Source organism: Hippopotamus amphibius, chromosome 9 (genome assembly GCF_030028045.1).
Source record: "Hippopotamus amphibius kiboko isolate mHipAmp2 chromosome 9, mHipAmp2.hap2, whole genome shotgun sequence".
NCBI classification, from domain to species: domain Eukaryota; kingdom Metazoa; phylum Chordata; class Mammalia; order Artiodactyla; family Hippopotamidae; genus Hippopotamus; species Hippopotamus amphibius.
Genome location: NC_080194.1, coordinates 27,761,625 through 27,774,673, shown reverse-complemented (window position 1 = coordinate 27,774,673; position 13,049 = coordinate 27,761,625). Strand labels below are relative to the sequence as shown.

The 13,049-nt window shown below is 51.2% G+C and overlaps 1 protein-coding gene across 10 annotated transcripts in view; it reads right to left on the bottom strand.

The window, feature by feature from the left end:
• PLEKHA7 (pleckstrin homology domain containing A7) overlaps positions 1 to 13,049 on the bottom strand; it is a 208,820-nt gene that overhangs the window by 7,408 nt on the left and 188,363 nt on the right. For 9 of the 10 annotated variants that reach the window (XM_057750068.1, XM_057750073.1, XM_057750072.1 and 6 more), the window contains 7 exons: positions 10,239 to 10,347; positions 9,850 to 10,076; positions 6,585 to 6,773; positions 6,368 to 6,485; positions 4,393 to 4,496; positions 3,694 to 3,894; positions 761 to 919 (listed from right to left, as the gene is read on the bottom strand). In XM_057750068.1, the coding sequence (XP_057606051.1) occupies positions 761 to 919; positions 3,694 to 3,894; positions 4,393 to 4,496; positions 6,368 to 6,485; positions 6,585 to 6,773; positions 9,850 to 10,076; positions 10,239 to 10,347 (1,107 nt within the window). The remainder of the gene's footprint in view (positions 1 to 760; positions 920 to 3,693; positions 3,895 to 4,392; positions 4,497 to 6,367; positions 6,486 to 6,584; positions 6,774 to 9,849; positions 10,077 to 10,238; positions 10,348 to 13,049) is intronic. The other variant, XM_057750069.1, reaches the window with a different exon arrangement.

Genomic DNA, 13,049 nt, shown 5'->3' with positions numbered 1-13,049 from the left:
AAAGGTGAACCAAACAGCCACAGACACTGCTCTACAGAGCTTACAGATGGCACAACATAGGCCACAGGAGACCACCCTATATCTTGAAGACCCTAAGTCTGCCACGCTCTGACTCCCTTTCTCTTCCCTTGGGTAAGAGACATCCTGATTGCGGTTACTTGCTTTTCTGGGCTTGCCCGGTCATGATGCGTTTGAGCCACCAGAGGGCGGAAGAAGAATTCAGACCCCTCCTATCCAGGTCTCCTAGTTTCTGCCATGGCTGGATATTCCACCTGTGATTTCTAAACCTGCCCCGCCTTTTCCCCAAGTCTGATTGCCCAAACTGGCCTGACTGACCAGATGCAAGACCAACCACTGGTTTTCCAGGGAACATATCTTTACAATAACATCCACCTCATCACACACCTATTACATGCCAGGCCCTGGGCTTATGGCTTTCTGATCGTCGCTAATCGTTCGGGCACTGTGCTAAGTCACTGAACCCTCACCACAACCCACACTGCTGCTGAGGAAACCGAGGCACAGAGAGGTTAAATGACTTGCCCCAAAGGACAAAGAGAGACAGATCTGAACCTGCATCAAAATGCCTGGGCTCCTCTTACGACCTCCAGCTGCTGTTCATCCATCGTCCTGGGCCACACGGAAGCCGAGCCTGTGTCCATTCAGGGCAACACCCCCAGTGCCCCTGGAAGGGTTGGTCAGGCTGGCATCTGAAGGCTGTGCCTCGTGGGGGCGGCGTGAAAGAAGCCCCTGCCCTCACCTCTCTGCTGATGTCCACGTCATAGTCTTGTGGTTCCAGGTCCAACTCAGTGACAGGCATAGCCTGCAACTTCAGCCAGCCATTCTCCTCCTTGTCCTTCCTGTCCCCGCGTACGGCCCGTTCCAGCAGCTGCAGGTCAAAGTCCTGCTCACGCTTCCACTGGCAACAGAACAAGATGGTGAAATGTAGTCACTTCCTAACTGTCCCTTTTGGGTGGGTCCTGCAAGCACTGGAGTCCTTGGAAAGATGGGTCTGTGACACATTAGGGAAAAGCTGTGTGACCATGGACTTCAACCTCCTCTCTAAAACAAGGAAGCAGCAGTTGTTCTGTGATATGATGGTCCCTGCTGTGTTCTGAAACTGTGACAGAGAACAAGGCCTCTGTCCCTTTGATACAGCCTACCTCCATTCTGCTGATTTCTCTCTGATCTGGGCCCCAGAGTGTCCAAACCTCCACGGCACGGGTCTAAGATCCAAGACTTTAGACTCACAATGGTCCTCAGGGATACAGGACGCTCTTAGTCCAAGAAGGTGACCCTAAAACAGAACCTGGGGCAGAGCTCCAGAGAAGGGGTTTGCCACTTCTGCTGCGTGACAGATAATGGAAGCCTTTCTGGTTCAGAAGCCGTATGTTCCAGCTCAGAAACAATGGGAAAAACAAACCCTCTGAGGCCCTGGTAAGCAAGTGGAATAGCCAAGAGCCTCTCTAGTGGGCGTTCCCAACAGGACACCGTTAGGGATGGGGACGTGTAAGCAGGAGCGGTTTGGGGCCAGTGAGGCAGATGAGCTGCTGCTTACCACGCATCTATTTGGGGCAGATGTTTTAAGTTAGAAAAACCAAAAATGTAAAATTTAAATGCTAAATCAAATGCAACATTTCCAACTCTGTAACAAGCAGGTTTCACAGAGGGAAATTCTAACCCAGCCACTTTAAGATCCCAGCACAACAGTTGGGCTCCACCACGGCCTTCCTAATCACCTGCGGCCTGTGTCCCCACGGGCCTCGATGCTGAGCAGGTTGTTGAGGAGGGAATGGGCTCAAAGCCTCTCTTTTCTTGAGCAGAAACCAGGCAGACGTTTCTCCATCCCAGGTTGCCTTCTCCCTCCCACCCCAGCCACCTCACAGAGCCCCAAATGGTCACAATTGTATTTCATGTCCCCTCAAGCTCCTACTCACCCAAGCCCTAAACCCATTAGCCATATCAGCACATTTCACCCATTCATGCACAAGCTCTCAGTATTGACTCTGCGTCAACCAACGTAATTGCTCTTAGGTGATGGTTTCCAATTAAAGTATGAAAGGATTAGGCAGTTGAAGATTCAGGGATGAAAAATTAATTTAATGATTCACAAACAAAACACACATTTTCTTACACGCTCACCAGTGCCTCAAACAGAGACAAGACCTCACATAAACCCAGCCTGATTGTTTCCACAAACAGAAAATTTCACTGGACTCTACAATGCATCCCGGGGAAGAACCACGCCAATCCATGATCATTAAGCAGCATGTTTATTGGCGCTGAGGCAGAGACTTACACAAGTCTTTTTTTAAAGAGAAAAATTACAAGGCATTCAAGTTATGATTTTTAGATCATTTTTCTACATTTGAGACATCAGGTTGTAAAAAGTCCGTTTCACCTCACATGACATTTACTTATAAAGTTTAAAAGTTACTGGCTTTGCAGCTTTTCAGGATATGAGTGTCCTGGGTCTTACCCCTTTGGTATTTGAGCTAACAGCTGCAGAGAGGCCCTCTGAATACAGATCATAATGTATTCTGCTACCCATTCAAGTTATTAAATACTAGAAACACAAAAAGTTTTCCGTAAGAAACTGTGTCGATAGGGCCAGAGGAATTAAAACCGAACCACCTCAGACTTGGCAGAATTTACTTAAACACGCAAGCTCTGAAGTCCGTGTCTACTGTCCAGGTGTAAGACATTGACTTTGATAAATCCATCATGCCCAGACCTCTGCCAATGCCCACGGCCCTCAGGCAGGGGGCTGGCTCAACCTTGCGGGGCGGCTTTTGGGATAAGTTAATTATGAGTCAGTAAGTCTGCATAAAGGGGGCAGCAGGAAGGTGAGTCACACACGGGAGTGTTCGCTAGGCTATGGAGAAAAGAGCTGCTATTATAAGCCTGGTAACAAGAGTACAGGCCAGTTAGAGAATGGTTGATGCGAATTAGAAGCTTCTGTAAACACAATCAGGCAGGATTAGAGAGGCGATGAGCGGTAATGCTAAAAGCAAAAGAGCTTGTGCAGTGAATTAGGGAAAGAACAGTCAGGCTAGAGGTCTAGGGAAACATTTGATTTCAAACAACAGGGAAAGGTCAAAAGGAATGCTTCCAAAAGGGACCTAAGGCGACTGTGGGCAGGGTGCAGTGCCTGGAAGCACCACCAGGGGGCAGCAGACGCCCTGGCTCTCCTGGGGCACCGGGAGGCCTGTCAGCACCACAGCTGTGGGAGACCCCAGCCCTCAGAGGTGTGGGGCACTACCCTGTGCTCAGCTGCCCCACAGGGCACCCGCCTGGGAGGCTAGTTGGCTTGCACTCCTCCTCCTCAAATCATAGCACCATCTTTTCTCCTCCACTCCTCGAACCCTGTGCTTCCCAAGTCCTTGGTTCAGCTGAGGGACTCCGAACACCTACAAAGGCCTCCCTCAAGTTCGACTGGAGAACTGACCGTGGATGTTTCCTCAGGCTCCTTGGCTCCTGCCATGACATCCTCGTTCCTGCTCTAGTTCCGGGGCGCCCTCTGACCAAGTCATACATGCATCCTGGCTTGTGGACACACAGCCCCGTGGGGCAACCTCTGAGCGGTCCGGGTCGACAGCCCGCTCTCGGGGGTGAGCCGTGCTTGCGTCTGGGGGACTCGGGGAAGTTCTGCTCCCTGTCCCAGCCCCACCTGCCTGGCCCCTCCTAACATACTGAGCCGAGATCTCCGGGGAGCGGCTGGCCGAGGCCGCGGGCCGAAGGCGGCCCCGTCCTCTCTCCTGGGCTCAGCGTCCTCTTGCGCTCCCGGACCAGCGCCTTCTGGTGCCGCTTCATGCGCTCGAGCTGCTCCTCCGCGCTCATCTTGCCCCGCTGGTGGTCCCCTGAGTACAGGCGCTCCAAGGCACTCTTGGGTCTCTGAGGGGCAGGAGGGACAGACAGGGCAGCTGGGCTGGGAACGCAGGGCAGCTGCCCCACCGGCTTCATCCCCATCTTTCTCTCTCACACACACTCCAGGTGGGCTCCTCTTGGCCACTGAGAAGCACTTCCTCTACGCACACACGTGGACATGACACCGCCGACCCTCCCAGGCTCTCTGGGCAGCACCCCACTCTGCAGATGCAGACACGGAGGCCCAGGCCTGTCCAGTCAGGCACACATGCCGCACATGACGGGCCAGAACTCAGGGTGAGACCAGGGAGAAAGGTGGGGGGCCCTTGGGAAATGGGGATGGCAGTGTGATGCCCTTCTTGGCGGGCAGTGGGGAGGGCATCCTGAGCACGTGGTGAGAGGGACTCTGAGCTCAGGAGGGCTGAGGTCACCCCTCGGGGTCTCCAGTCACTGTCCACCTCGGAGCCCCTCCCTCTGTACGTGAGGGAGCAGGGAGCCCCTCGAGAACTTCTCAAGGCCACTCACAGCGTAGGTCACCTTGCTGCTTTCGGCATCTAGACCCCGCCGGAGGGTGACGTAGGGGGCAATGGTGGACGACTGCTGGAGCCTTGACATGGACCCTGAGAGCCCTTAGTGAGGAAAGAGAAATGCAAGTGGATTTGTGGTGAGGGGCACAGGCCACCAGCCCCTTCTTAATCACCTCCCGCTCCTGGGAGGGGACCACAAGGACCCAGCCAACAATCCAAGTTTCTTCCTCCCCAGGGCCCGGAAGAGCAAGGCCCCAGGTAGGGAATGAGGGGCCAGCCCATGGTTGCCCTCTGTCCCCAAAGGGGGACAGTGTCTCTGCAAACCTGGGGACTACTCTCGTCTTCCCTCACATGCAGAAGACCTGGGCTGCTTGGCAGAAGGAAAGGACAGAGGGTGAGGAAGGCCCTGCATCCCTTCTTCCTGATGAACTCCTACGCATCCTGTATGACCTAACTTGGATGCCCTGCCTGAGAAGCCTTTTCAAATGCCCCAGGCAGAATCAGTTATTCCGCATAGTCTTTAGCATATTCTCTGGTTACTGCACTGACAACAGTGTCAACATGCCTGTCTAACTAGACTGCAAATTCAACAAAGCCTGGTTGAAGGAATAAATGACTGACTGAATGCATGAATGAAGAATGGAAAGAAGACGGCACCACACATTTATTGAGTACTTACTATATAAAAGGCAAGCACTGTGCCAGGTGTTTCATATAGATTTTGTCCCACTAGCCCTACAAAGTAGCATTACCTAAGCACTGCGGAGGTGTGAAATCTATAGCTCATAGAGGTTAAGCAATTTGTCCAAGGTCACATGGAGTCACAGCCTGTTCTTTCTCCACTAGCAACATTCTCATCAAGGCTGCTCCCTGACATCTGGAAAGGAGCATCACACTGACTGAGGACACCGCTAGCATTCAGCACATGGGAAAAAGAATGATAAACATCCTGCAATGCCCAGACACTCCTGAGCAACAAAGAACTGTCCTGCCCCGCAGGCCACTAACACTGCCATTGATGAATACTTCTAGGCTGTAACAAAGGGAACAGGGTCCCCAGGCACACTGCCAAGGGTTGCTGTGGCCCAACTCAGCAAAAGCCAGTCCCCACAGTGACCAGCTCAGGACACAGCAAGCCTACACAGCATGGTGGGCTGGGAGTCACATAACCCCATAGAAGCCTGAACCACGGCTGGATGGCCTCCTGTTTCCACACCCTGTCAACCAGGGGAAAGCACCTGACCTCCCACCAAATGAAGGAGTGTGGTCAACCTGCTCAGGGGTTCCAGGTGGCCTCCTTTTAAAAGGATTTCTGAGGAAGAGGATCTGGCTATGTGGAAAAAATGGGGCACAGATGAGCCTGAGGGCCTAAATCTGTTCCCACCCCCATCTTAAAAGAATAGGGGAGGAGAGTGAGAAGAAGACCCGGTTGAGGATAAAGGTGTATTTGTTTAAAGGAAGGACTCATTGATTCTTAGAGCGACAGAGAAGAGGAGAAAACCCTCTGGAAGGCCCGAGATGGCCAAGCTGATGGCAATCACCCAACACCCCAGCCTGCAGGGTGGGATTCTGGCTTTATCACTTATTGGCTAATTGGCAAGTTATTCCATTTCTCTGGGCCTTGGTTTTCTTACCTCTGAGATGGGAATAACAATAGTACTCCCCTCACAGCGTTATTATGAATCTTAACTAAGTGAATATAAAGTGCTTAAAACAGTGCTGGGCTTTATAGTAATTGCTATTATCATAGTTCCCGGGGACGGATGTAATAAAAGAGGACAAGAATCAGGATGTGAGCCAGAGGCAGGAAGGACAGGCCCGCCCTACAGCCCAGAGTCCGCTGACAGCTGCTACCCACGCCGAGGCCCCACGCCGCAGGCAGGAGGGTACAAGGACCGGCTAAGGGCTGGGGAGCAATGGATGTGGCAGGGGTGGGGGTTCCCAGAAAGACTCCATGGGAAGTTCTGCCTTACCTCTGCCTGGCAGCGTCTGGTACCTGCTCTCAGAGCCCACGAGTCCCAGGGAGGGAGGGGCCACGTCCCCACTGAAGGTCGCCAGCTCGGGCTCGCTGACATATGACCGGAGCTCCACCTGTGGGCAGATTCTGAGGCCGTCACACCTGCCCCGCATCTCGCCACCTTCCCTCTCCCCACACACAGCCGAGCAACCCCAGGGGTCCTCCCTGCTCACCCTCGAGTCCCCGTTCACACACTGCCCCTGCTCCCGGTCTCGCTTCCTCTCGTCCGACTGCCGCTTGAGGCCCCTCACTGACGTGTGCCGGATGATGGTGGCCTCCCTCGGCAGAGGCGGCACGGCCGGCGGCTGGTCCTCCGGGCTGTAGAGCTCAGGGAGCGGCGGCCTGGGAGGTGCCTCGTCTTCCTGCTCAGAAACAAAACCGGAACCAGTGCCCAGTGAGAGGATGCTCCGTGGCACCATCACAGTGGTGGCCCAAAGGGCCAGAGAAGGCCACCTTGGGCCTGCAGGGAATGACCACGACAGCCCAAAGATGCCAACATTCCCCCTGGCTGAGCTGTGCGGTCGGGGGAAGCCTCTGCTCCAACCCCACTCTTCCCTTTGACTCACACACCTTCCATTTCTCAAAGTGTCACCCATACACAATCCAGAACTCAGGACCCGGGGCCATGCTCTCCGTCCACCTGCTCAGACTGCAGCACGAGAGGAGGCAGGCTGGTAACTCTGTGCACCTCTGTATGTTCATGACAGCAGCCCACCACCTCCACCCCACCCCACCCCACCCCACCATGCTCAGACGGAGCCGGCCCACTGTCCCTGCATGGCCTCTGGTTCCTTCCGCAGGCTGGGGTCTGAGCAAGGGCCGTCTACATCCTCCGGCCCTTTCTATCAGAAATGTGCATGGTTACAAAACACTTCCTCCTCCCTGACTCAGGCACTGAATAGGCAGTCAGGATGGGGGACTCACGGCCTTCCCCACAGCCCACTGCCTGGGCCGGGATGAATGTATCCATTTTCCTTGAATGCCCCTGTCCGCAATGCTCTCCAAGGGCCATGGCTTCTCTACAGACCGACAGCCGGGCCTCTGACTGCCATGAACACCCACTCCTGGGACAAATGACCATCCAGACTCCTTCCTCCTAAACTCCTCTTCGCTTAGCCTAATTTTGCTTTGTTTTTCAGAATTTTTCAGAGTTCAGGAAAGGGAGCCGCAAGCTCGTTTTTGCAAAAGGTTTATCAGCATTCCTCTAAAGCAACACGTTTCATTACTGTGTGAAGTTTAAGCTGACCACCCAAGATACCCAGAGGCTGAGCATCAGTGGTTTCCAACCCTGACAAGATCTCGGAATCACCAATTCCTAAAAACCCCCCAGAAAGATAAACACAAACCACTGACTGACTTTGGCTGAAGGGAATAGAATATCTGGAGACAGAGGGTGGAAGGGAGACATTTTATTACATACTTTTTTATATCCTTTGATTTCTGTACCTTTTCAGAGTACTGTCTAATAAAAAAGTAAGTGACATTAAATTCAAAAAAAGCCAAATGAAAATGAAAGAACTATAACTACATGCAACAATATGGATGAATCTCACAAACATGATACTGAAAGGATGCAACATATGAAAGAATAAATACAGTATCACATGTGGGCAAATTGAAGTGTTTTGGATGCAAATATAGGTAGTGAAACAAAACAAAAATGCAAGGAAATTATCCAGAAAGTCAAGACAGTGATAACTTCTGGCAGAAAGAGAAAGGGCCTGTACTGGGAAGGGACCCACAGGCCTACGGGCTTCTGATTGCTGGCAAAGTCCTATTTCTTGATCTGGGTGTTGGTATAAAATAGGTAATCTCTTTATTATTATTTATTAAATTATACATTCATGTTTTATGTCAATTTCAGGATGAATATCAGTTTCACAAAAATAAATACAAAACAATATAAATTAAAATAAATCTGAAACAACAATAAAAACGGTAAAACTGGTGAACACATATACAACTAAAAGGAGGGGAGAGAAGACACCCCCCACCCCGTGACCCTGATGCTCAACGAAGTTGAAAAGCCCTGCCTTCGAGCCACAGCAACCAAGCTGCGAAGAGGAGCCTCTGTGATGTCTAGTTCAAGCTGCTTGTTCTGCACAAAGGGAACCCAAGGATGCTCAGAGAGGGGATGGGCCCTGCCTGAGGCCCAGAAAGAGACAAGGGCTGGAATCCAGGCAGTCTCGCTCACAGGCCTTTTCCCCTTTGCTCCTTGTCCCAAGGGGCAATCATCTTGCCTTCTGTTAGCAGCTGTCTCTCCCAGCCACTCCTGCTATTTGTTTTGCTAATTCCCAACTCCTATTTTGTGTCTGGTGCTCCACGAGTCTTAGATCTAGGAGTGGGAAGGAGATCTCACGATAAAGAAATTCACAATGACCCTGGGTCCCTGCACCTGTCTTCCAGCTCTTGAACAGTGAAGACCGGGTATGAGAACTCCTGTGTTTTAGCCAGCACTGTGCACCGATCTTGTCAGACGTCCTAAGCATACATGGTACCCAGGCAAAGCTCCTCCAAGCCCTTGCTGGCAAAAATCTGGAGGTCTCAATTCCAAGGTCTCCTCTGCTATGGCTTCCTTGTCACTTGGACCAGGCCCCTCATGTTTTCTAGCCAAGGCTGGCCTGGCCCTGGAAACATGAGCTATCACAGTACCTGACCATGTCTTGTATTTCCTTAGAGCCTCCTGTGCTCCCAGACTCAGCCAAGGGCTTGGCACCTCTCTATACCAGGCAAGCCAAGGTGTTGGCCCAGGCAACCACAAGGGCTACAATACCTGACCTGAGGACCAGGGCTGAATGTCCAATTAGATGTCAGATGGCACAAAGAATGGGCAGGAGATGTGGATTGGATTCACTAACTAATATGGAGACCTTAAGCAAATTTTAACACCTTGGGCCTCAGGTCTCTTATCTGTGGGATGGGGATACTGACCTTCCTGTCTATACTTCCTGAGGTTACTGCGAAGATCACATGTATCCTCAGAACCTGGCACAGTGCTGGGCTGCAGGTGAGGATAAGGACACTCTTCTGCTAAGATGAGCTCACTGCCCACAAGCTTATGTAACTGCGGATTTGCACAGAGCCCTGCACGCGGCAGCCGCACACTTCTCTGCATGATGCAGATCACAAATTTTGCCCTACACAGTGCAGTCACTTCCTCTTGCTTGGCCTCAGTTTTCCCAACTGCAAAATGGGAGGGCTGGGCTAGGTCATCTCTAAGGGCCCTTCCAGTTCCGGGAGACTAAGCACAATGGCAGGGCCCCCTACCTCTCCTTAACTGCTCGTCGTTCAGGAACCCCTCAGGACTCTGGCTGGTTCTGTCTCCCCAAGTTTCCCTAAAATCTTCTCTCCCAAGAGAAGGGGACCCGAGGACAGAGCAGGACAAGCACCTGCCAGGGAGGAAACGGCAGCGCCCAGCTCCTGGTCACCAATACTCACAACTTTGGGCCTTGTCTTGGTCGGTGACTGAAGGGGGGACGTGACCTTCCTCAGCTGGGGCGGGTGAGGTCGGTATGGCACGTAGGTTTGCAGCTGGGGGAAGAGTCGAACCTCCAGAGGGGTCCGCACGGGGCTGCTGGGAGGGCTGGGCTGCGGGGGCGGCTTGCTCTCAGAAGTTGCAAGTGAAGGCACAGGAGGGTGAGAAAGCAAAGGCACCGTTTTTCTCTCTGAGGGGCGTGGAGGGAAGCAAAGGGTGCAATGGAACAAAGACCCTTTTCCTCAGAGAACAATAGGAGTGACTTACGCCATGAAGACCCACCTCCCCAGGGGCCATCCCCCTGCCCCGGGTCCTGGCCTCCAACACCCCCACCCCCAGGAAGACGGCTCACCAGGATTTTTGACCGATTCCACCAGGATTCTGAAGTTCTCTTTATTTGCACTCAGGCCTGCTGTGACATCTTCAATTCTCCAGAGATCCTTTTGTATCTGAGATTTCTCCTGAGGAAGATGAGATAGTGGTTCATTTCCTTCGTAGCTCCTCACCAGAAGTTTCTTGTTAGGACTTCTGTTGTCATTTCAGATGGAGCCCCTCACCCTCGGCGGGGGGTGGGGGCAGTATACCCTTAGGAAACCCCACCAGGGCTACAGCCAAGCCTGCTTCACAGCTTCCTAGGCAAGAGCAGATGTGAAAGATGGCCAAGGTCCAGGGGAGAAATCTCAGAGGAGCTCTCACAGTCTACCGTGCCTGTTTGCACCTCATTTAAAAATAGACTGCCTTAAATACTGTACAGTTCCACTTAGATGAGGTTATCTAAAGTAGTCAAATTCAGAAACAGAAAGCAGAAGGGTGGTTGCCAGAGGCTGAGAGGAGGGGGAATAGGGATTGCTGTTTAATGGGTACAGAGCTCCAGTTTTGGCTGGGGTGAGGGGGGACTGCAGATTGTTGTTTAATGTGTATACAGCTGCAGTTTTTCAAGATGAAAAATTTCTGGAGATTAGGTGTACAACAATGTGAATACACTTAACAGTACCAAACTGTACACTTAAAAATGGTTAAGGTGGGACTTCCCTGGTGGCGCAGTGGTTAAGAATCCTCCTGCCAATGCAGGGGACATGGGTTCGATCCCTGGTCAGGGAAGATCCCACATGCCCGGAGCAACTAAGCTCGTGAGCCACAACTACTGAAGCCTGCGCACCTAGAGCCTGTGCTCTGCAACAAGAGAAGCCACTGCACTGAGAAGCCCGAGTACTGCAACGAAGAGTAGTTCCTGCTCGCCACAACTAGAGAAAGTCTGCGCACAGCAACAAAGACCCAATGCAGCCAAAATAAATAAATAAAAATAAAATAAAGGATGTTTGAAAAAAAATGGTTAAGATGAATTTTTTTGTTATATATATTTTACAATTTAAAAAACAGACTGTCTTAGGCAACCATGGCAGAAGGGAAGAGAAGGCAAGGACTAGAGGTTACATGATCCCTAGACTATAAAGAGCATCTTTTTAAAGACAGAGCTGAATCTTGGTATTTGGGGTTTAGTATAATGGACAGTGGCTATTATTTGGCAGTAAAAAAGGAATGAAGCACTATATCTGCTACAACATGGATGAACCTTGAAAACACTATGCTAAGAATCCACTTGCCTATGCAGAGGACATGGGTTCAATCCCTGGTCCGAGAGGATCCCACATGCCACGGAACAACTGAACCCATGTGCCACAATTACTGGGCCTATGCTCTAGAGCCCGCGGGCCACAACTACTGAGTCCATGTGCCACAAATACTGAAGCCCGCATGCCTAGAGCCCGTGCTCTACAACAAGAGGAGAAGCCTGCTCACCACCATGAAGAGCAGTCCCCGCTCTCTGCAACTAGAGAAAGCCCGCGTGCAGCAACGAAGTGAAAGAAACCAGGCACAAACGGCCAAGTATTATATGACTTCATTTATACGAAACGTCCAGAATAGATAAATCCATAAAGACAGAAAGTAGATTAGTGGTTGGCTGGAGCAGGGGTGGAGAGCTGGGGTGGGGATGGGGAGTGACCGTAAATGGGTAATGGGTTTCTTTTGGGGCTTGATGGAAATGTTACACAACTGATTGTGGGGATGGTTACCCAACTCTGTGGATGTACTGAAAAATCAGTGAATTACATACTTTAGTGAATTTTATGGTATGTGAATTACATGATAAAGCTGTTATTTTTTTTAAAAAGTACAACAGGAAAAGACCCAGGCTATATGGCCATATGTACACTCTGACAAATTACAACTGAGACCGCCTGGGAAGAGGCCCTAGAAAGAGGTGAGCAGGGTCTGTTGTGATTAAAGAATCATGGGGATCTTTTAACTGAGTCGATTAAACATCAGATATGGTATCCTTTTTTGAAAATAAAAATAAAAATAAAAATAAATAAATAAATAAATTTATTGGCTGCCTTGGGTCTTCATTGCTGCACGCGGGCTTTCTCTAGCTGCGGAGAGCAGGGACTACTCTTCGTGGCAGTGCGCAGGCTTCTCAGCGCAGTGGCTTCTCTTGCTGCAGAGCACAGGCTCTAGGTGTATGGGCATCAGCAGTTGTGGCACATGGGCTCAGTAGTTGTGGCCTGTAGGCTCTCGAGCACAGGCTCAGTAGTTGTGGTGCACGGGCTGAGTTGTTCCGCGGCATGTGGGATCTTCCTGGCTCAGGGATCGAACCCATGTCCCCTGCATTGGCAGGCGGATTCTTAACCACTGCACCACCAGGGAAGTCCTGATATGGTGTCCTTTTAATGTTAAAATTATCATGGTCCCACCCCATGGACTTAAAAGGAAAGCTCCACACCCCTATCCCTTCTCCAGGTACCTTGCTGGCCTCAACTGGAAGAGTTCTCAGGTGTGTGGTATTTATGGACCACTGCTCCTGGATACAACCCCACAGGGCTGGGCAGTGGGCAGGTTCTCAGTACAGGTATGCTGAGAAAATAAAGGACCAATCACATAAAATTCCCTGATCAAATACGATCCAATAGCCATGACAACAGACATCTAAAGCTTTCCTCCTAAGGGGGACTCACACTCTCACACTCTCCCTACCCTTCCAACACCAGTGCATATCCTCAGGGCGGACAAGCAAATAACAGACAATGCTCAGCTCCCCACTAAAGAACAAGTGTCCTAAAACAGACATGTTACTGAGCTAATGGGATTATCTCTAGAGCTGAAG